At 40.3% G+C, this 24,055-nt stretch overlaps 1 protein-coding gene across 3 annotated transcripts in view; it reads left to right on the top strand.

Annotated features, from left to right (window-relative positions):
• Positions 1–23,370, top strand: part of RHOBTB1 (Rho related BTB domain containing 1) — a 76,535-nt gene extending 53,165 nt beyond the window's left edge. For 2 of the 3 annotated variants that reach the window (XM_023546977.2, XM_003409281.4), the window contains exons 5-10: positions 3,156–4,129; positions 5,818–5,936; positions 12,300–12,450; positions 17,085–17,173; positions 19,702–19,807; positions 20,268–23,369. In XM_023546977.2, the coding sequence (XP_023402745.1) occupies positions 3,156–4,129; positions 5,818–5,936; positions 12,300–12,450; positions 17,085–17,173; positions 19,702–19,807; positions 20,268–20,437 (1,609 nt within the window). In that variant the 3' untranslated portion in view covers positions 20,438–23,369. Of the gene's footprint in view, positions 1–3,155; positions 4,130–5,817; positions 5,937–12,299; positions 12,451–17,084; positions 17,174–19,701; positions 19,808–20,267 lie in introns of all 3 variants that reach the window. The other variant, XM_023546978.2, reaches the window with a different exon arrangement.
• Positions 23,371–24,055: the final 685 nt, after the last annotated feature.

Genomic DNA, 24,055 nt, shown 5'->3' with positions numbered 1-24,055 from the left:
ATCACAAACTTGAAGGAGGATTTATTTCACTATATGTAAAACAGGATACCAATTTTGAGAGAAAATAAGAGTTTTTAAAAAACAGTGTTCTCAGGGTCATGGTTTCATGGGACATCCCAGTTAATTAGCCTAATAACATGTTTAATGCTTCTGTTCTACCTCCTACCTCCTAGACTCTTAGCCTGAGGTCTTAAAACCTTGCAAGTGGCCGTCCAAGGCACAAAAATTAGTCTCTATGCACTTGGAGCAACAGAGGAAGGACAGTCGGGAATAGGAAGAGGATATGGAATATGTGGCTAATCGCCTCCATGAACCACTACCTCCTTTGCCATGAGATCAGAAGAACTGGATGGTGCCCAGCTACCATTACTAAATATTTTGATCAAAGATTCTATAGAGGAATCTTGATCAAAAAGGGGGGACATGCAGAACAGAACTTCAAATTCTTATGGACTCCAGACTTTCTGGGGCCATAGAATCTGGATGAACCCCTAAAACTATTGCCCTGAGATAGTTGTTAAACTGTAAACCAAAAATATTCCTTGAAGCCTTCCTAAAACCAAACAATAGTCTGGCTTAACTAGTAAAAAATGTCTGCCTTGAGCATTAGAGCATTACGCTGTTTTAAAAACCATCTACATGGGATCAAACTGACAACAGCAACTCGAAATATTACACAGGAATCTTGGGGGGCAGTGAGTTTATGTTAATGGGGGAAGAACAACTCAGAAAAGGAGGGTGAAGATGGTTGCACAACTTGAAGAATGTAATCAGTGTCACTGAATTGTACATGTAGAAATGGTTGAGGTGATACTATGTTTTGCTGTGTATATTCTTAACAAAATTTTTAAAAATGTTCTCTCAAATTCCCATTATAAAAGAATATATTTTTTATGTTGAACTGAATTTTTAACTGGAGAATGTAGCATTTCAAAAAATGTTAATATCTTCCTTCAATGTTTGCCTTATAGGCTCATTACAAAATTTTATATTGACAGAATTTCTTGAGCTCTCAAAACAAAAGCAAATGGCACTTTTTAAAGGCAATTTCTGATTTTCTAGATACATTGGAATACAATTCTGAAGCTATATTCAGTTTTCACAATCCGTCTGAAATGCGTGGACTAGTAATTGAGTATTAGGAGCCACATAGAGGGAAGGAGGATTCATGGTTAATGAGAGACTGCCCCTGCCCTTAGGAACTTTCTATACAAAAGAACAGATTAGTGTACTAATCGAGTTTCGTAACCAGGGACGGATCACCCAATAAGCAAAGTACACACAGGATTGCTTGTGCTTACTTACTAATCTGTAGTGTACAATTTCACCTTTCACTTCATGTTGTGGTGAAACCCATGTGAAATTGTGCACTACAGATTAGTAAGTAAACACAGTTAAGCCCATGCGTACCTTGCTTTCTGGTTAATCTGCCCATGCCTGGTGAAGGCCTGGAGGAGAATTACGGCAACACAGGGGTAGTCTGTTCCAGATAGCAGTTCTGAGAAGATTTCATGAAGGAGGTGGTATTTGAACAAAGCCTGAAAGGGTTTCATCTGTTAGTAATTCTCAAGTAAGTCTGAGATACAAGGAACACAAAATGTCCTCAGGAGCAAACCTTGAACCTTCTTCCCTGTACTTCCTTCTGCCTTTGCCAGCACCCTACAATTTTTCCTCTTTTCTATCCAACTCTTCAAATTCTATCCAGTATAATCTCATTTCTCCTAAGACTAGTGCCTGTCACACATATTATCTTTGGTATAGAGGACCACATGTTTATTTAGGAAGACCAGTTCCTGAAAGCATTTCTCAGAATCAAGTATGTGTGTATGAACAGAGTAACAACGAATCACACCTTGCCCATATTCTGAAATCCGTCTATTTCTTTACCATGGTTGTGCCATAACCACAGCACGATACTACTACTCATGTTGCTTCCAAAGATTTCGCCTCACTGGATTTGATTTGATTTTAAATGGGTCTTGTGTTCTAGCCTAAAGGGTGTGGACTTTATTTCGTGGGCTTTGCAGAACCAGGAATTTTTAACGGAATTGGAGTTAAGCCATATTTGTGTTATATAAAGATTTTTCTGGTAACGATGAGGACCATTGACTAAAATGTGGAGAATCTGAAGAGAAACCAGTTAAGAGGCTAATGCAGTAGGCCAAACAAAAGATGATGAAGGCCTAACAGAAGACAGTGGAGGGAAAGATATGAAAGAGGATTCATAAATCCAGTTGTTGTTAGGTGCTATCAAGCCAATTTCAACTCACAGCGACCCAGTGTGACAGAGTAGAACTGCCCCATAGAGTTTGCTAAGCTGTAATCTTTACTGGAGCAGATTGCCAGGTCGTTTTTCCCACAAAGTCACACTGGGTGGATTCAAACTGCTCACCTTTTGGTTAGCAGCTGAACACTTAACAGTTGTGCCACCAGGGCTGCTTCATAAATCCAGTGACTAGAGCTTAGTGAGCTGTTGAATATGCAGCATTTAACCCAGGAGTGGGATGTTCTGGACTCTAATTGTTGAGTAGAGGTCTCTCCCCATCTTGCAAATGTGTTCTTAGGCAACCCCTTTAAGCTTTGTGCTCAGTTTCCTCAAGAATGTAGAATGAAAGTAATATCTCACAGGGTTATTGTAAGGCTTAAATGAGAAAATTTATATAGAATCCTTTTAGAAGTTCTAAAGCATAATTTAAGCACAAGGTGACGGCGATGATATGGTGGTGATAACAGCTAACATTTATCAAGCACTGGACCAGCTACTATGCTGAGTTTTTCTCATATTACTTCCTTTAAACCTCTCAATACTTCTTTAAGGTGTAGGTATGCTTATATTATTATTCCTATTTTAAAGATGGGAAAACTGAGGCTTAAAGAGTTCGAGTAACTTGACCTAGATCAAACAGCTAATGAATGGATGATACTTCAATTACTGTGGTTACTACCAAAAGCTTTTTTTTTTTTTTTCGCTCTACAATCTTAACTCCTTTGTTTTGGAAAGATTTGATGTTGGTAGTAACATTTTTCAAGATCCTTATTAAAAACCTGTATAGGATTTTAAACGTATGCTCCAATTTGGTGCATAGGTAAGCCCTGGTTGCTTTTTTCCGCCTAAAATAAGGTTAATTATAATCTTTTAAACTATTGTATTTCAGGCCCATAAAAAGAGAGGATATTTTGCCCCCAGAAAAAGGTAGAGAGGTCGCAAAGGAACTGGGCATACCATACTATGAAACGAGTGTGTTTGACCAGTTTGGAATCAAGGATGTGTTTGACAATGCCATCCGAGCAGCCCTGATTTCCCGCCGTCACTTGCAGTTCTGGAAATCCCACTTAAAGAAAGTTCAGAAACCTTTACTTCAGGCACCATTCCTACCTCCGAAAGCACCTCCACCAGTCATCAAAATTCCTGAATGTCCCTCCGCCTGGACGAATGAAGCTGCCTGTTTACTGAACAATCCTCTGTGCGCGGATGTACTATTCGTCCTTCAAGACCAGGAGCACATCTTTGCGCACCGAATTTACCTCGCTACCTCCTCTTCCAAATTTTGCGATCTTTTTTTGATGGAATGTGAAGAATGCCCAAATTCGGGTGAAGGAGCTTGTGAGAAAGAGAAGCAGAACAGGGATTTCCAGCTGCGGACATTGAGTCTTGACCCAGATGAGGAAAGGGAGGAAGGCATTCCGAGGCCACCTCAAGCCGATCAGTGGACGTCCTCAAGCAAGGACCTACTGGAGACTCGGGGGCTGGAAGCTGAGTGCTCAGTTCCAGAGACACAGGATTTGTCTGGATGGAGTAAGGGGTTTGTTGGCATGCAAAAGGAAATGCAAGTCAACCCCATTTCAAAGCGGGTGGGCCCTGTGACTGTGGTCAGGATGGACTCTTCAGTCCAGCCAGGCCCTTTCCGGACCCTGCTCCAGTTTCTTTATACGGGGCAGCTGGATGAAAAGGAAAAAGATTTGGTGGGCCTGGCTCAAATTGCAGAGGTCCTGGAGATGTTTGATTTGAGAATGATGGTGGAAAACATCATGAACAAAGAAGCCTTCATGAACCAGGAGATTACAAAAGCATTTCACGTCAGGAAAGCCAATCGGATAAAAGAGTGTCTCAGCAAGGGGACGTTCTCAGGTGAGAGGGCCCAGTGACAGAGTTTTCAAAACTTTCAAGTGTGTTTTATCATGTATTAGGCAAACATAATGGAGGAGAAAGAATAACATAGCTAACCTTTATAAGTGCTTTTTTTTTCCATGTACCTTACATGTATTAACTTATTTAATTATCATCATCAAACATAAGAGTTAAGTATTGTTATCGCTAGTTTTCAGATGGGGAAACTGAGGGGCAGAGAGCTGAGGTAACTTGCCTGTGGTTACACGGGTAGTAAGTGGTAGAGCCAGGATTTGAACCCAAGCTTTTCTGACTGCAGAAACTGGTCCCTAAACCACCACAGCATCATACCGCTTCTCAGGGTAGGTCAGGTTACTCTTGAGCCTATCTTCAGTTTGCTTGATTGCTTAAAATTCCCTTGCAGGATGCCTTCCCTGACCAGCTCCATTCTCCACTGACCTTCAGCACTTGCCCATGTCAAAAATCAATGACTTCTGGTCCTCAGGCCACTAAAGTCCTTGTGGCAATATTGACAGCCTTCTGCATTCCTGTCCAGGGTGCTTCATCTCTTTCCAGCCCCTCTCCTTTTCTGTTCTCACACTTCTTTGCCCTGCTCTTCCATGTTTTTCTTGCCCCTTCTTTGCTGATAACTGTGCAGTATGCTGTCCACAGCGCCCTTAGATAATTGCCAAAGCACACCAGTGGCCTGTATCCAGTATGGGTTCTTGACTCATGTTTGTACTATCTTGTACACGTGGCCCTGTTCATTTTTGTTTGAAATTACCATCTGAGTGTGTGTGCGCGCGCATGTGCGTGTTAGTTTATTTCATGATTTCCTGACTTCTATTTTATAGATACTTTTTTTTGTCTTTATCTTTCATAATGCCTTCCATGGTGCTGTATATTTAGTAAGTGCTTACTGAGCCTGTTAATTAATTTTAAAGCTTGCAAGTGTATCATTTACTGCAAACACTGACCATCATGGTATAGTCAGTCTTGCAAGTTAGTGAAAACCAAATGTTACAAACCTACAGTAAATGAAGTGATGGACCTTAAGTAAAGTTGATTAAATCACTCTCTCCTTATTGCAGAGGCATAATGACCAAATACTGTGTGTAAGCCTCAATTGGATTCTGTTTAAAAAAAAAAAAAAGTATAAAATACAATTTAGAGCTAATTGTTGAAATTTGGATATGAACTAGGTAGTGAATGCTTTAGTGAATTACTGTTTACTTTCTTGGGTTTGATAATGGTATGGTTATTTGTGGAAGTGATCATATTTTTAGAACATTCATGATAAAGTGGTTAGGAGCGAAGTGCCATACTAGCTTTAAAAAAATATACACACACATATATATAGATATAAATCAAATATAACTGAAGGAAGCATGGAAAAATGTTAATAATCATTGAATCTAGGTAGTGGACAAATACGTTTTTGTTTTAATAGTCATTCCGCTACCTGTGTGTTTGAAATTTTTCATAATAAGAAGGAGGAAAAGATTATTCTGCTCCTTTCTCTTACTTTCTGATTTGGAGAATTTGTGTTGTGACTTTATGTGTGATTTTAAATGCTTGCTCATTAATTCTTGGAGAACAGTGAGAGGAATTGGTTGTGCTAAAAATGGAAGTTGAATATGGGTGGAGCAGAGGGCTGGTTTACCTCCTTGAGGCTAATTTATGGCTGTGTTTCCTTAATCCTTTGGCAGACGTGACATTTAAATTGGATGATGGAGCCATCAGTGCCCACAAGCCGCTGCTGATCTGCAGCTGCGAGTGGATGGCCGCCATGTTTGGAGGGTCATTCATAGAAAGCGCCAATAGCGAGGTATGTGCCTTTGTAAAACCTAAGTGGTATCTTTATGTATGTGCCAAGCGTGTGTGTTTATATAAACTGTTTAATTGTTCAGATGACTTTAATTCTTTTAACTACTTGCATGAAATGGTTCTCAAGACAGTACTTGAATATCAGGTCATCCTTAATTCTACAGTTGTGAGGAGCTGTTATTTTTTATATGTGAGTACCTAAGAGTGTTGCATGCATAATATCCTTCCATCCTTGTAGCTCTCCTCTTCCATGAATACACGCTCATCTATACTTTTTAACAAATATTGCAGTGCAAGATACCATCAAAATCAAGTATAAGGAGGGAAGAACCTGTCCTCTAGAAGTTCAGGAAAGTGAAAAGAATCCTTTGGGCACTTAGTCCTGGGGTCAGCTCTCTCCCTCACCTGATGGGAGATCTTAAGAAACTACGTAATTGTGCCTCAGTCTCCTCATTTGCATGATGAGGGATGCACTGGCTTGCCTTCAGGTTTCTTTGAAGGACCTCACACCCTGAGGCTGTAACAGTGCCCAAGGCTCTGCCCTGACTTGCCTTCTCTACTTGTGCTGAGGGGATACTAGGACTGAGGGTTCATTAGCTGTAAGACAATAGTTATGGAGCAAATGGCTACTCTTCTGAAGTATTGAGATCTGGTAGAAACAGGTGAATCTCCTGTCAGACACTGGCCTTATCTTCCAAAGGAGGGTATTTTTAGCAGAGCAGAGCCGGCATTATCTTGGAGACCCTGCATCCTCATTTTTTTTTTTACAAGTTCTGTTGAAAAGAGGAAAAAAAAAAATCCATCCAAGTACTTCTACATTTAGTCTTAGAGTGAGCAAGAATTTTTGCTGGGTTTTGTGAGTATTTTTGAACTATCTTTTAAAAAAAAAACAAAACATGGGGACACCCCATCAAGTTTATTGTCCTAAGAGGCTTGTTTTGATTATCTCAGTATCTCTCCAAACTTTTAAAGGAAACACAGAAAACAATAACTTTTCAGAAGGGGTGTTTGCATCAGAAATCTGAGCACTCCCATTGTGACCCAGGAGCCTGCATTTGCATCCCCAAGTAGGGAAACAGAATCCTAGAATCACAAGCCTGGGATGGTTACTAGGCCATTCTTCTGCTTCCAGAACAAGCTGCAGCTACTCCTAAACCAGACCCAGCCAAAGGGCTGTCTGCTGTTTGGAGGATAGAGGTCAGGAGTACTCTGATAATCTCTTCTGGTGTCTAACGAGGCTCTCACCTGTAACTAACTGAATGCTCTCTGACGTAGTCAAAGGTATTTCCATATGTTGGAGCCTTTTACCGAGACTGCTACAGCTTACTACTACAGCTTAGTGGAGTACAGTGAAGTGGCTGTGGGGATGGAATCACACAGCTCCTCCACTTACAAGCTGTGTGCCTTTGACCAAGTGCCTTAACCTTTCTGAGCTCCAATCCAGTCTTCCCATATAGACAGCAGGATAATAAGAATACCCACCCAATAGTCTGGTTGTAAGGTGTAAGAGTCACTACTTGAAAAGCATGTTGTAAGCATAAGACAAGTAGTATCCGCTGTTAGTCTTATTTTGCTGTCAGTAGTAGTTATGGTATTTTTCCTCTCTTCCATGAAAAAATCAGAATAGCCACCGATTAGTAAAACATCATCTATTTGCATTTCACCAACTTCTGTAATCACCAGCGATAGAGAGCTCGGAGGCTTGCTTCCCTTACTTTTTCCAGCTCACTAAAATGTGTGCTGATTGTGCTGCAGAGGGCCTGCTATTAACTGAGCAGAAAGAAGTTGATCAAGGTCAGGAACCAGGCACAAAGAGACACTGTCAGAATGCTAATCCCCTTTATCCCTTCCCAGAATGGACTGTAATCGTCTCCAGATTAAAATGTGTGATAGAGGTGACCAAAACAAAAACTTGGCAGCAAATGTGAAATGTGCATGTATATGTTGTTCAGTAACCTCTCTTGGAGACGGTAACCTCTCCTGGAGACAGTAACCTGTCCTGGAGACGGTAACCTCTCCTGGAGACAGTAACTTGTTTAACGCACCCTCCTACCCAAAAAAGACTAGCTCACTCACCAATTAGTACTGTAAAGCGGAGGCTAATTGGTATGTATAGATTCAACTGAACCCAGAAGACGAAGACCAAGGAACCAAGCATCAGAAGGTCTGGGCTAAAATTTCTTTAGCCAATCTATTAAGAATGCCTTGAGCTCTTGACATTCTGCCTACCCCATCTCTTCTTTTAATTCCCATGGTAAACTGTGTAATATAGTAGTTACAAACTCTTATCCCCAGTCTTTCTAGTTTGACCTTGGGTAAACGACTGACCGTAAGTTTCCGTTTCCTCATCTTTAACATGAGGATAACAAGGTACCTTCCATGTAGGGCAGACAAGGCACGAGGGTACACATGTAAAGCATCTAATTGGGTGCCTAGAACAATACAAATGCCCAATAAATGTTAGACTGTTATCAAGGAATGTTCTTGTTAAATTATTTCTATGAGAGATTAAGATCCTTGTTTCCAGAAAGCTCTAAGTTAAAAAGCCTACGGTTCCCTTTCAAAAAGAGGAGTGGAAGCGGTTATGGGGGTAGGGCGGAACACTAAGTAAATCCTCAATACTCTGTAATTGATCCAGGCCTGTGTTCACACTTGGGATTTGTCCTTCCTGGTCTACCTTTTAACTCTTTATTGCCTTCTGAAAACCTGACTTCCCTCACAGAATTTAACCTATTTGTTTAGGCATTAATAGAAATCATGTTTATACCCAGACAAGAATAAAATATGCCCATTGATGTTACTTTAACTTTTTTGTCATTTAATATTCAAGAAGACACTGTATTTTACTTATACTTTTCTCAATACTTTTAATGTGGCAGTAAGCATAATTCTCTCCCCAGCAGCACTCAGCAAGTGGTTCATTAAAAATGCATGCCTGAGTTGTAGTAAGCAACACTCTGAATCTAGAATTCTCTGATTCTGTATGAGACCATCTCTAATTATAAGCCTAATAGCCTGTGCTGATCTTCACAATTAAAATTTTAAACCAACTAAACTGAAATGTGGGACATTGTTTAGGGTTGCTCTCTTTCATTACTTTTTTTTTTTAAGCTACCTCTAGCAGGTAGGATGCAGAATGTTTAATTCCATTTCTTACATAGCTTAATTTATCTTATTTCTAAAGTGCTATAAAATGTTCCCTTTTTTGTCGTGGAGTTAATTATGAAGGTTGAAACTGTAGAAGCAGGCTTCTTAAAGAAATCAACCAGAAGAAAATGTATGTTCCGAAAGCATTGGGAGATTATTTTCTTTCACTGGTTAATTCTAAGAACCTCTAAATTTATTTGCCTAAAAGAGCCATAGCTTTAAAAAAAATGATAGAGATGTATTAAGCAAGAAGGAAGCAGTGGGTCATGGGTGATGACAAGCGTCAGCATGCTCCAAGGACGTTGAGAGGATTGAGGCAGGGCTGCTCGCTGGAATCTGTCATCTGCTGCTGCCAAAAATGATTTCTTTCTATTTAGGATGTCCATTTTGCCATTTATACTTCTAATAGGCATTATTATTATTTTTAGCAATGTCTTTAGCGCACACTCCTACCAAAAATTGTTAAGATAATCTCAATATCTTCAAACCCAGGATCTCAGTGAAGAAGGAAAAAAAAAAAATTTAGATATCAGCTATTCCAAACTCCTCCCATATGGCAGATGATGACTTCGAAGGGCAGAGAGGGTGAGTGATTTGTACAAGGTCACACAGCATTTTAGTGATATATCCCGGGACCTGACTTAGGCATGGGCACTATCGTCCAAGCCATTGTTTGAGAAGCAGCAAACAATCCCATGTTTAGGAGAGGAAGCTCTGGGGCTTAAATTACCAATTTACTAGCATTTTATAGCACTTAGCAGTTTGCAAAATGTACTTTCACAATCGAAATGGTTCAAATTTCAAAGATTCACAACATAATCAACCTTCAACTATCTGGAAAATTGTACTAATCCAAACACCATTTTAGAGAAATAACATTTTACCATGTGTTCATATACACAAATAAGCTTATATAGATGTCTATAAATATATTCATGTCTGTGTAAAATAAGTACATGTATATATAAACATACACAGATGTAAGCATACACACAAGTGTAAGTGATGTTAGGTTCACTTTAACAGCAATTAATTTTTCCTATGTAGATACAGCTGGTTGAGAAGGCAGAACATTCCAACATCTGCATATTGTAGACTATTCAACATGAGCAATGGTTTCTTTAAAATAGCATCAGTAATAGCTTCTACTTTCTGAGGTCTGTCTATTGTAGAGGTTGTTCTAGAAACTTGAAATGACCACAGTTGTCAAATCATTGATGGTAATGACCCATTCAGCTTATTTGTGTAATCATAATCGTTGTTCTCGCTACGTCTGAAAGGGGTTATTTCTTTAATATTTTTAGGCATTTTTCTGGGCATTCCATATGATACATTAGGGCCATCTCTACCTGCTTGAGAGGGCATTCCCTGACTGAGCAGGAGGAGGATATAGAATGTTGAAATAGCTTAAACAATTCTGGAACCACACCACTAGAATATATTGGCCATGAGCCCCTTGTTGGTAGAGTGTGATTTTTTATCTATCTGTCTGTCTGTCTTGTCTGTCTATCATCATCTATCTGTCATCATCTATCATCTGTCTACCCACACATATACATATATACACACACTATGTAACATATATATGCATTATATACACACACTATAAAGCCTTATATGCCTATTATATACATAATGCTGTATCGTGTGTGTATATACATATATACGGAACATATATATATATACACACAAACACATATATATAATGCTGTATATCAGAGGAAACTCTGGTGGCGTAGTGGTTAAGTGCTACAGCTGCTAACCAAAAGGTCAGCAGTTCAAATCCACCAGGTGTTCCTTGGCTCCTTGGAAACTCCATGAGGCAGTTCTACTCTGACTGAACGGCACCGGGTTTGGTTTTGGTTTTTATATATCAAAGAAATCATTGCTATGTATATATAAAATGCTTTATATGTAGATGTTTATAAAATACTAAAAATAAGATTATAATGATTCACCCTTTTGTACCTGGAAATCTAATTCTTAAAAATATTAGTGACGTGTGGTGCTTTATTGTATGGTAACCCAAACCTTTGCTTCCTTGCCCAACAAGGATTTCCAGTACTGCACAATGTTTCTGAATATAGATTTTAGAATTATACTCTCTGGATTCAAATCATTGTCACTACTTCCTAGCTCTGTGACCTTGGACATGGGACTTAACCTGCCTGAACCTCAATTTTCTTATCTATAAAATGGAAAAAATAGATAGTCTTCTCCTCCTAGGAAGGATGTAAGTATCAAATCAGATAACTCATGTAGAAAGCTTAGCACAGTACCTAGTACATAAGAGGCCTTCAGTTAAGATTGATTTTTATAATCATTGTCATTCCAATAGTAAACACCAGTGATACCACTCTATTTCATACCAGGGCCTGTCTCATGGAGTCATTTAGAGATTTACAGTGAACAGTTTTTTTTTTTTTTGTAGCTGTTATACAGCGAACATCCCCTCCCCGGCCCATCCCCAACCATTGAGAACTTGAGTCCTCAGGCAGTCCCTAGCTCTCTAGAAAACTCTAGCATGTTTCCAGATGGAAAATAACTACAGGAGGGAGACTGGAGGAATTTTATGGGGACAATTTACCATACTCAACAAACTACTCCCTCAGATGTTCTAAGAAAGGATTCCTCTGGATTCTCTGATACTTGATAATATTCTAGTAGTTGTGAATCTATGTGGTTGTACCGCAGGAAAAATAACAACATATGTATGTCGTGTTAGTATATTCTGATAGAGCATCAAAATCAAGCCAATCCCTATGGCAACTAGGACTGTGACTCATCCCTGTTTTGATATCTGAGAGAGCTGGGCTCTATCATGTGTCGGCAACAGTGTGGTCTGCAGCTCCTCCAACACCTGTCATGTTGCTAGGAGATTTCTTTCCCCACAACAAAGTATTATGATGTACTCGGCAAGGAAGGTTTGTAATGTCGTCATACATTTACAGCCCATTTGTCTGATTTATAAGTCCAAATAGCCATTTAAAACTTCCAAATCAGGCTTTGTCAGGCAAGCCCACTCTTTTATCATCTACAAATCGGACTGTTATGGTTAAAGCTATAAATACTGAGTGACTTCTCAGCCTCAGAGCAGGAATCACAGACTCACCGGTATCAAATCACATAGATGGGGTATTTATAAGCAGCATGACCTGAAAATGTGCCTGCTCTTTGCTTTCTTCAGCAGAACTTAGCTTTTCAAATAACATTGCAGGTCTATCTCCCGAACATAAACAAGATGTCAATGCAAGTGGTTTTGGATTACCTCTATACCAAGCAGTTGTCACCTACCTTGGACCTGGACCCACTGGAGTTAATTGCCTTGGCAAACAGATTTTGCCTGCCACACTTGGTTGCACTTGCAGGTAAGCCTTATGAGTCGAGGCCATGCAGTGTCTGACTGTCATATTTATCAAAATTACATTTAAACCAAAATAAGATTTCTAGGGAATAAAAAAAAAATTTTTTTTTCTCTCTTTACCCAAAATGAAATTGTTTTGTTCTGGGTGATTTGAACTGATCAAATGTATAAGGAAGCCCAGTTTAGTTCAACACATGTTCCTTAAGCACTTCCTTTGTGGTAGGCCCTGTTAGCTGTTGCCAATAATATGCAGATGAGTAATACATGACCCCTGCCCTCAAGGACGTACACTGTATGTACACAGAATCATTCGTGGACTATAGAGTTTGACATAAAACTACTTCTGTCAAAGTTATCCACATAACGTGTGGTCAGAGGCAGTCTTTAAGAAAAAGGCTGTAGAATGCAGTAGTTAAGAGCAGAGACTGCAGCGCTGGATTACCTGGGTTCAAATCCTGACTCCACCATTGACTAGCTGGGTGATTTTGTAATTTACCTAACCACTCTGTGCCTCAGCTTTTTCTCTCTTTAAAATGGGGATATTATTACTTAACATAGAGTTGTTATGAAGATTAAATAAGTTAAGGTATAAAAAGCCCTTAGAACACTGTCTGGCACATAATAAGCATTATGTAACTGGTCTTCTTAAAGCTATTTTAGAAAATGTTCTGACATTGTTAAGTCCATTTTGGGAAAAAGGAAAAAAGGGAGACTTGGCTTAACTTGCCCAAGCCTGGATTTGTCCAGTAGGTAAGCTAAGGCAGGTCTATAAAGGATATGTGCACTAAAATACTTTTTTTTCTTGAATTTTAACCTTCAGTTTCATTCTCCAGAAGTGTCAGTAAGCAAGCTGAGTTTTTATTGCTACATTTAATTGACTCCTGTTAGCCATGAAGTCACTGATTTATCCCCTACACATAGAAAAGTACCTGAGTATACTGTCTCAACAAATATTTGTTTAATAATGGCATTGATGAATAAATTAATGAAAATGAATGAACAAATCAACCAGCCATGTCTTACCTGACTTTATGGCAATGTCTTTACAAAAAATATTTCTCTGAACTCCAGATTTCTACTACATACAACCTCCTGGAATTCAGTCTTTTCCTCTCCCTACTTCTCGCGCAACTGGCTAGAAAGAGCTATTTGAAGTTTTGCTTTAGGTTTTTTAAAAAAACATTTTTAACCAATACACCTAAAGCTATAGATGCAAATGAGTGTGCTGCTTTTTAAATGCTAACTCCAGGAGGTTGCAGTGGGCAATTCCTTTGTTCCAAAATATGAATTCCAATCCATTTGACCATTCGCAGTTGTTACAAGTTTTATTTATTTATTTTCATTGTGCTTTCAAGTGAAAGTTTACAGCTCAAGTTTGTTTCTCATACCAAAATCTATACACACATTATTATGTGACCCTAGTTGCTCGCTCTATAATGTGACAGCACTTTCCTCCTTTCCACCCCAGATTTCCTGTGTCCATTCCACCAACTGCTGTCCCTTTCTGCCTTCACATCTCACCTCGGGACAGAGCTGCCCGTTTAGTCTCATGTATCTACTTGAACTAAGAAGCACACTCTTCACGGGTATCATCTTATGCCTTATAAAAAAAAGTTCATTGCAGTCGAGTCAATGCCGACTCATGGCAACCCTACGGGACAGGGAATTGCCCCATAGAGTTTCCAAGGAACGCTTGGTGGATTTGAATTGCCAGCCTTTTGGTTAGCAGATGCTGCACTTAACCACTACGCCACCAGGGTTTCCTTTATGTCTTATAGTCCTGTCTCATCTTTGTCTGAAGAGTTGGCTTCAGGAGTGGTTTTAGTTCTGAGTTAACAGAGAGTCCAGGGGCCATGTCTTCCAGGGTTCCTCCAGTCTCAAACCATGAAGTCTGGTCTTTTTATTAGTATTTGAGTTCTGCACCCCATTTTTCTACTGCCCTGTCAGGGACTCTCTGTTGTGTTACCTGTCAGGATGGTCATTGGTGGTAGCCAGCCACCATCTAGTTCTTCTGGTCTCAGGCTGATGGAGTCTCTGGTTTATGTGGCCCTTTCTGTCTCTTGAGCTACTATTTTCTTTGTGTCTTTGGTGTTCTTCATTCTCCTTTGCTCCAGGTGAGTTGAGACCAAGTGATGCATCTTAGATGGCTGCTTTCTAGCTTTTAAGACCCCAGACGCCACTCACCAAAGTGGAATGCAGAATGTTAATAAACTTTGTTATGCCAGTTGACCTAGATGTCCTCTGAAACCGTGGTCCCCAGACCCCTGCCCCTGCTACTCTGTCCCTCGAAATGTTTGGTTGTATTTAGGACACTTCTTAGTTTTTGGTTAGTCCAGTTGTGCTGACTTCTCCTGTATTGTATGTTGTCCTTCCCTTCAGCTAAGATAATTCTTGTCTACTGTCTAATTCGTGCATTCCCCTCTCCCTCCCTTCCCACCCTCGTAACCATCGAAGAATGTTTTATTCTGTGTTTCTTGAGTTCTTATAATAGTGGTCTTATATGTTATTTGTCCTTTTGAGACTGACTAATTTCACCCAGTATAATGCCTTCTAGACTCATCTCTATTATGAGATGTTTCTCGGATTCATCATTGTTCTTTATCATAGCGTAGTAGTCCATTGTGTGAATACACCATAATTTGTTTATCCATTTGTCTGTCGATGGACACCTAGGATATTTCCATCTTTTTGCTGTTGTGAACAGTGCTGCAGTGAACATGGATGTGCATATATCTATTCATGTGATGGCTCTTATTTCTCTACGATATATTTCAAGGAGTGGGTTTGCTGGATCGTCTGGTACAGGAAGTGCCAAATCAATTTCCAAAGTGGTTGTACCATTTTACATTGCCACCAGCAGTGTGTGTAAGTGTTCCAGTCTCTCCACAACCTCTCCAACATTCTTTTGTGTTCTTTGCATTAATGCTAGCCTTGTTGGGGTAAGATGGTATCTCATTGTAGTTTTGATTTGCATTTCTCTAATGGCTAGTGATCGTGAGCATTTCCTCGTGTATCTGTTAGCCGCCTGAATGTCTTCTTTGGTGAAATGCCTATAAGTTTGTTTTGTTTTTTGTTTCTTTTTTTTTTATTTTTTGAAAAGTCAAAAATAATTTGCAGCTAAATCTGTTGAACAAAGTTGTGATCAGTCTCTGAATAGTGTCATTTTTATATAAACATCAAGTATGACTATAAAAACATGGGATTGATCTTCCCATGAAAGTTTTTTTTTTAATTTAACCCTATGACAACTTTTTGTGTAAACTACAGAGCTCTACACGTATTAAATGGTGTTATGAAGTGGTGTTATTACCGTTGTGATGATTGCCTTAATCATTTATAGTGTTTGGTATATTTAGAACATTGTTATAGTTTTTATTAAGTACTATAGAGTCATTTTTGACTCCTAGCAACCCCACATGACAGAGTAAAACTGCCCCATTGCGTTGTCCTGGCTGTAGTCTTTACAGAAGCAAATCTCTGGGCCTTTCTCCCATCAAGCCTCATAGTACTTAAAAATCAGTTTCTGGGGTGAAAATTCTCCACAAGTTAAAGAGCCCAGACAACTTTTCTGGGAAATTTAATTCCAAATATTTCTGTATTTGTCAGTCCAACTGAGAAATTGTGCCAAATCCAGATACCATATTGACCAGATATTCTGACTAACAATTATATAGAGCCAGAACAGGTAATAGTGTTGATTTGAACAATATAGTGGATTAGAAGAATAGAAGCAGTGCAAGAGAAGAAAAAAAAAAATTACACCAGCATCAAGGACCTAGAAATGTGGATGGTAACTGTACCATACAGGTCAATCCCAGAGGCTGGTGACAACCCACGAGGAGATGGGAAACAGCTCGGTCTCATAACCACAATTGAATTCACTTTGGAAGCCTTGGACACAAGCTCCCAAGCAGAAAGGGCTTATCAAAACTGGATTTTTGTTACTTCTGGCTGAAAGTCTTCCTGGTCTTTAGAATCCAAGTTAAATATTATATCATCCGTCAGCTGCTATTGAGACAGATGTATACATTCACGCTTTTAAGACTCCAAATAGACTCGTTCCTGTATTACTCAGCGTTTCTACTGTCAGGGATTATTGAGAGTTGTACAGATGTGAGTAGAAAACTTTCAAACAGGAAGGTGCTAGAGAACCTAGAGAATTATGGGAAGGTGCTAGAATGTCTACAGCAGTACAGTCCAATAGAACGTTGCACAATGATGAATGTGTTCTGTATCTGTTCTATCCAGTAGGGTAGCTACATAAAGCTGTTCAGTACTTGGAATGTGGCTAGTGTGACTGAGGAACTGAATTTTTAATTTTACTTCATTTAATTAAGTTTAAACAGCCACATGTGGCCCATGGTAAACCATATTGGACAATGCAGGTCTGGAGGAGTCTGGCTATTTCGGAAGTTTGAACAAGAGTCCCCACAATACTCAGTGCAATGGCTGGACGCTAGGTCTCTGTATACTGAAAGGCCACACATCAAAATGGCTCCTGAATTAAATTCAGATGCTGCCCGGAGCTGGGATCCATACTCCTTCCCCTCTTAAGTGGTCTCAGACCAGACCCTCTGTGCAAAATGCCTGGCTTGCTGGGTGCCGTGTAACTTTCTCCTACTCCTCTCTCTTTCTCAGAGCAGCATGCTGTGCAGGAGCTGACCAAGGCTGCGATGAGTGGCACGGGCATTGATGGGGAAGTGCTCTCTTATTTGGAATTAGCCCAGGTTTGTAACAATTTGCTTTTCACCTTTTAAGTGTTTTCAACCAGTTGCTTCAATGCTGATAAAACATTCCTCTGTTGCATCTGTCTAAATAAAGATGTCACCACTGAGTCACAGAGGCCCCCTGTGTACACTAAGAAGATCTGAGAGTTTAACATTTCATTCACCATTCACCCTGCTGGGCTTCATTTGAAAAAACAATAAGGGCCCCACCCCTACACAGGCCCCACCGTCCCCCGAGGCACCAGCTTCATGTGTGTGGGAGGACTACTTGGGGCTTGTTAGGGGGGAGGTTTTGTCTCTCCTTCTCCTTTGAATTTCTTCTTGAATTCTTGGACATGTATTGGCCAAGGCCAGACCGTTTCTAGAATTCCATGAAGGCCTGCAATGCCCACATAACGCCCTGCAGCTTTCCTGGCATTTTCTAAAATCAGTACTTGTTAATATTGATACTGTGATTCCATGATCTCAGTACACATTTGCACCCTTCTTCCAGAGAGGATTAAAAAAAAAAACAACCCATTGCTGTTGAGTTGATTCTGATTCATAGCTACCCTGTAGGACAGAGTAAAACTGCCCCATAGGGTTTCCAAGGAGTGACTGGTGGATTTGAACTGCTGACTTTTTGATTAGCAGCCAAGCTCTTAACCATAGCACCACCAGGGCTCCTCCAGAGGGAACAGAGACCCAATTTCAGCTATAGCACTGAATAATTTACTCCAGGTACAAAGCTAAACCTTGCCTCAGTTTCTTCATCCATAAACCAAAAAAACCGATTGCCGTCAAGTCAATTCCGACTCATAGCGACCCTGTAGGACAAAACTGCCTCATAGAATTTCCAAGGAGTGCCCGGTGGATTTGAACTGCCAGCCTTTGGTTAGCAGCCATGGCACTTAACCACTACGCCACCAGGGTTTCCTCATCCATAAGCGATGGAAATGGTATTCACACCCTACCAACCTTGCAGGTTATTTTGAGAACCAAGTAAGAGAATGTTCAGAAAAGAGTGCTGAGGAGTCAAAAGACCTCTCATAATGCACGGAACATATGCAAGACTCTTTAGTCTCTGGCATAGACTTATAGACAATGGGTTTTGCCTTCTAGGGGAACTAAGAACAAACTCTTCAGTCTTTTCTTCCACTTACTGGATTTGTCTTTGTTCTCTCTCTCTGTCAGGGCAGTGGTTTAGTAAGTCTCAGGTCAGACATTTTAAGTGGGTATTTCTCAACTGAGGGAGTTTTAGGGAGAGGATAAGGCTTATAACAGGTGCTGCCCCAGGCCATTCCAACTCTGGCCGTAGGTGATGTCTTAGATTCAAAAGGGAAGGAGGAGGAATTGGCCTTTACAGCAGCCTGTTCCTTCTGACTTATCATTCAACAAATACTTGTTATTTGTTCTCCCCCAAGTACCAGGCACTGCCCTAGATACAAGACATGTGGATATGAACAATAGAGCCTCTGCCTTCAAGGCAGTCACAGGCCAGTGGGGAAGATAGATGAGTGCGAATTATGAAAGTCCAGTGTGATAAACAGTCTAATCGAGGTCCAATTAAAATTGGGGACAAACATCTATTAGCAGTAGAATCAGCAAGCCCCCATCAAAGCTGGTTCTCCTCACTTAGAATTCGGAGTCTTTTGAAACAAAGCCAGGGGACAGTTTATGACTATCTTTGGTGTTTAGGGTTGTGATTTGGGAAGTTTCTTGAATCAGTTTCTGAGGACTTTGCCTTTTATATTGGCCTTAGGCTGTGGAGATGTGGGCTCCAGAGGCAACTACACAATAGTTAGGATTTTACCAGATCAAAGAAACATCCAGAGCAAAAGACAACAGGATGGATGTCTGAGAAGGGCAGGGCTGCAAGAAGTGAGGGGCAGTTGTGCCAAATTTGGGGAGGGAATATGGGTCTGCCTGTCAACTTTTGAGCATCAGGTCTTTTTCAGTCACAGCTACCTCAGCTGTCACCTCCCTGAGTATCTATCTGCTCAGAAAGGAGGCGTGCGCGTGTTGGGATCTCTCCCACCCTGCCCACACAGCCTGTTCTTCTTATGTAACCGAAAGGACAGGTATAGGACAGTCACACGCTCTGCAGTCTCCTTTTTCAGATCTTTGGCCCCAACAGCTGAGCTCTGACATGTGACATGGTGTATTCCGTTCCCGAGGCTTCCTTAAACAGAGATGACATCGCTGCTTTCTGGCTGATGCCTTCCAGAGGCCACCATGTTCACTTAGCACCAGAGGTCCAGGCGATGGGGGAGGGTGGGAGGCAAGGCATGATTTAAACTCCTGATCTGATACAGTGATTATTTTTGGTCCACCTATCATGGGGTAAAGGGACGGGTGTGCCAAACGCTATACTTGCCTGGCACCAGCAGGCATAGCCAAAGTGAAAAACATTGTAGTCAAAACAAGAGGCTTACTGAACTAGTTATACAGGCCCTTTATTTCTTTTCACCCCTACAATGGCTTCCTGTGTCTTTGTAACCCCACTTTAGAAAATAGAGCCTGACCCCCTTTTGGTCACTCCCCTGCAGTTTCACAATGCCCACCAACTGGCCGCCTGGTGTTTGCACCACATCTGCACCAACTACAACAGCGTTTGTTCCAAGTTCCGCAAGGAAATCAAATCAAAATCTCCAGGTGAGACTATACACAGCCCCCATTTGTCCATTGTGACTGGCTGGCAGTCACATATTCAAGTGATAGGTCACTAGAGATAGTCTGTTAAAAATTTTCTTGGAGAACTTCATGCTTAGTAGATTTGGGTGGGCTGGGGTTCAAGGTACCCTGCTTCAAAGCATTCTGAGGTCATTGGCTCACCCTTGCCCTGGGAGGCATGGTTAAGAGAAAGCTTAGACTGTGAAATCAGGTGGTCCCCGTTCAGGTTCTCTGTGCCCAACTGCATGACTTGAGGCAAGTAATTGTACCTCTTAAAACTTTGGTGTCTCAATCTGCAAATGGTCCTAATTATAGTCCCTGCCACATCAGATAGTTGAGAGGACACGTAAGATAATAGTCCACAAGAATCACTAAGCACAAGGCATAGCACATAGAAGCAATTAATGAACAGTAGGTATTATCAGTGTCTTTCTGTCACTAGAAAACCAGGAATACTTTGAGCGACACCGCTGGCCCCCTGTGTGGTATCTGAAGGAAGAAGACCACTACCAGCGTGTGAAAAGGGAACGAGAGAAGGAAGACATTGCACTAAATAAACATCACTCCCGACGGAAGTGGTGTTTCTGGAATTCATCACCAGCAGTAGCCTGAGGAGGAAGAAAAAAAAATCAGTAATCTGATGTACCACTTTTACAAGCACTACTGTAAAATTAGTCTTATTAGAGATAAGATGTAGTTCAGGTTTCAGGCACTGATCTTCCTCCACTTTTGTGCATTTATCTTTGTTAGGATCAAAGCACAAGCTTACCACCAATGAGCCTGGACAAAAAGGGAAGCTGCATTCCTTAAACTAATACTTCTATTTTTTTTGTTAGGAGGCTTAATAAGCTTTAGTCCGTTATTTCCTTTCTTTTTATACAGAGGAAAAAAAAAATCCAGCTTTCATGTTTCAAATTCCAAATTGGAAAATATTTTTATATGGTCTCTTGTATTTTTGTTGAAATGAAAATACTATGTATTGCTTTATTTTACAGGCCACACATTAACCATGAAGTCGTCCTGTGATTAAGTTGAAACTCTGGCCACATGGCCACTGAGGCGTTATTACATAATTAGAGGGTTATCCTTTTGTTGGGAAGGAGAGGGTTGGAATGAAATTCCCCAAACTGCAAGATACAGAGTGTTTAATCTTTATTCTGCTGAATAACATCAGTATAATTACCAAGTCAACTCCAAGAAATGTGTATTTACAATATTTGCTGTGTAAGTGCTAGTAATTATATGGTTATATGTGCCATGTAAAATATAGTGATATCAAATATTCTATTGTTCAACATGTCTAGATTAAAGAAGATAATCTTTATAATCATTAGAAAGGGCTTATTAAATCCCAGCATTATCCAGGGCAAACTCACTGGTGGACCTGAATACAAAAGATACAATTAGAGCGTTGGTGTTTGGACGGCGGTATTAGGGTATATGTCTTTCAGTATTCCTTGATCTTGCCATGCTCTGCATGCGGATTCTTCACGGACTTAAATCCAGATGGACAAGGGACAGGTCCACGGACACCGTCCCATCGTTTTCAGGCTTGCCACATCTCACCACGGGAAACAGGCTTCCTCAGGTTTCTCACCTGCGGCCAACTTCACTTTGTAAGACACGTATTTTTAACTCTTCCCAGGGAAAATTCATGTCACTGCAGATGTAGGCTAAGACAGACCCCCTTACTCCCACTGAAAATCCATGGGGCCTGTGAAAGCACAAAGCTGGAGGCTGGGTTGTTCAGGGTCGCTGCATTCTCCAAGGAAGAAAGGAATTTCTTATCGCAAGAGCCTAGGAAATGGTGCTATTGTGAGTTAGTTCTGACCCTTTGTCTTTCTAAGTTTTAAGCGTTAAAATAGAAAGTGTTGAGCAGAGGAGATTTTGAGAGGCAAGTCAATCATTGCTTCTCTGTAAATGAGCATATTACTGCAGGCACACACAGCATTCTAAGGCGTAGTCCATACCTGTGGTGGGAGGTTGTGTGGCTGGGCTGGGGCTCATTCTGTTGGTAACTCAACTTACGCTAAAGGCTATTGATTTTGTTTTTATATTTTCTAGCTTTTAGAAGTTGGATAAGAGACAGTTGAGTCCAAACGCCAATTTGACAGCCATATATGCGTTTGAAAATCTCTCTAGATTACAGGTAGGCATTTGTTACTGGCCATAGAAACATACCAGGTATAAGAACTTGAAGAGATCCAGAAATGCATCCCATGACGAAAGAGGGAGCAGTAGACTAGAGATGGCTGTAAGTGCATCCACCTTAATTTTTGGTAAGTAGGGTTGCAAATCATTAAAGAAAGGAGAAGGAAGACAGAATGAGAGGATAAATGTCAAAACTCAGGAAGAATTGTCATATATTCCATCATAAAATGGTAGAGGTTAAGTTTTCAATAAGTAGTAATAGCTGAGTTTATACAACCAAAGCTCCCATTTGATTGTAATCTTGCCAAAACATAATGGACATATAAATGAACCTGGGGTATAAGCAATAATATCCATTAGTGTTTGTTATCAGCTGCTGTGACCAAGTGGCTGGTTCATTTGGTTGATGCTGATTATGGCCTTTAACCATGGTGGTTTGTTTTGTGTTTTCTATTTCACAAAAAGCCAATAAAATTGTTTAGTTATAAAATGCCTCCAGTTTTGTTGTTGTTTTATTTTGTTTTTAAGTACTACCATCATATCATATATGTAAATTAAATAGCTTTTTTATACTACTGAAATGTTAAAGGTACGGGGTCATGGGTCTTGTGCGTGTTTCAGTAACAAAGCTGCTGTAATGACTGTGGCCCTTGTTTTCAGTATTGTTAGCAGAGATTCCAGTGCCGTGATGTAAATGAGGTATCTGGCTCTTTGCTCTTGGCTAATGCAGTTATATCTCTAGATGCGGTGCGGCTTGGAAAAAACGGAAATGATGTGTCTACCCTAATGGATTTATATAATCTGGGTTTGGACAGTTCTGCCAGCAGTTACATGAAAGGTCTGAGTTGGTGGGCTCCAAGATCAGTCTTCCTTCTGAAGCAGGTCTGGAAAAACCTCTGGGAAACCTCTAAATAACTTCTATACTTGTGTATAGTGTATGTACCCAAGCTCAGATGGAAAAGGGGTCTCCAGTGAGATCTCATGGGGTCACTTTCCTGTGCAGCAAGTTCTCTGAACTCCATGGAAAGGAGTTAACAATTATATAAGAAATAACTACAGAAAGAAGACAATGGGATTTTCTCCACATTCCCACACCTTTTAAAGTTGAACGGTCGTGATCATGACAGCCTTTACGTAAGGCATACCAGTGGCGCTTTAGTTTAAGTTTCTTCTGGTGCAATGCCTGGTAATCATCAGAGATTTCAGGACCTCTATATTAGGATTTTGGAAACCGTGGTGGTGTAGCAGTTAAGAGCTATGGCTGCTAACCAAAAGGTTAGCAGTTCAAATCCACCAGCTGCTCCTTGGAAACCCTATGGAGCAGTTCTACTCTGTCCTACGGGGTCATTATGAGACAGAATCAACTCAGTGGCAATGGGTTTGGGTTTTTGTTTTTTTTTTTTTTGATAGTCCTCATGGAGCCCTGGTGGCACAGTGGTTAAGAGCTCAGCTGCTAACCAAAAGGTCAGCAGTTCAAATCCACCAGCTGCTGGTGGAAACCCTTTGGGGCAGTTCTGCTCTGTCCTAGGGGGCCACTATGGGTCGGAATTGACTGGATGGCAATGATTTATTTTTTTTTATTAGTGTTTTGGGAACCACAAATCCTTCTGGTATAAAGGTCACAAATATTTTCATTATGGACCTTCAAAAGCAGGAGTCCAATGTTTCTAAGATGTTTTTTCACACTGGCTTCCATTGTATGATATAGCAGTTGTCAAAGTACAGTTGTATCATCACTGTGACACAGGCTAAGTGGAATGAATTATACTAATCATTATTCACAGTTAGAATAATGAATTATACTAAGTGTTTTGACTGCTGCATTTCTGTGTGAATGCTTATGTGCAGGCTAAAGCTTTGTATATATATCAACCCCAGCCGTAAAGCCAAAGCCCTAATTGAATACTAGTGGATAAGTAGCAATAATTCCTCTTTTCTATAAGAATGTGACTATTGCAAAAAAAAAAGTGTCTCTGTGATGTGTGTGTATGTGTGTGTCTAAGTAATCAAGGAGCAGCAAAATGAAGAAAAAAAAAGGACTAAGAACAAAGTTTAAAAACATAAATAAAGAGAGGGAAG

Source organism: Loxodonta africana, chromosome 16 (assembly GCF_030014295.1).
Source record: "Loxodonta africana isolate mLoxAfr1 chromosome 16, mLoxAfr1.hap2, whole genome shotgun sequence".
Lineage (NCBI taxonomy): Eukaryota > Metazoa > Chordata > Mammalia > Proboscidea > Elephantidae > Loxodonta > Loxodonta africana.
This window is presented reverse-complemented; position numbering and strand designations above follow the sequence as displayed.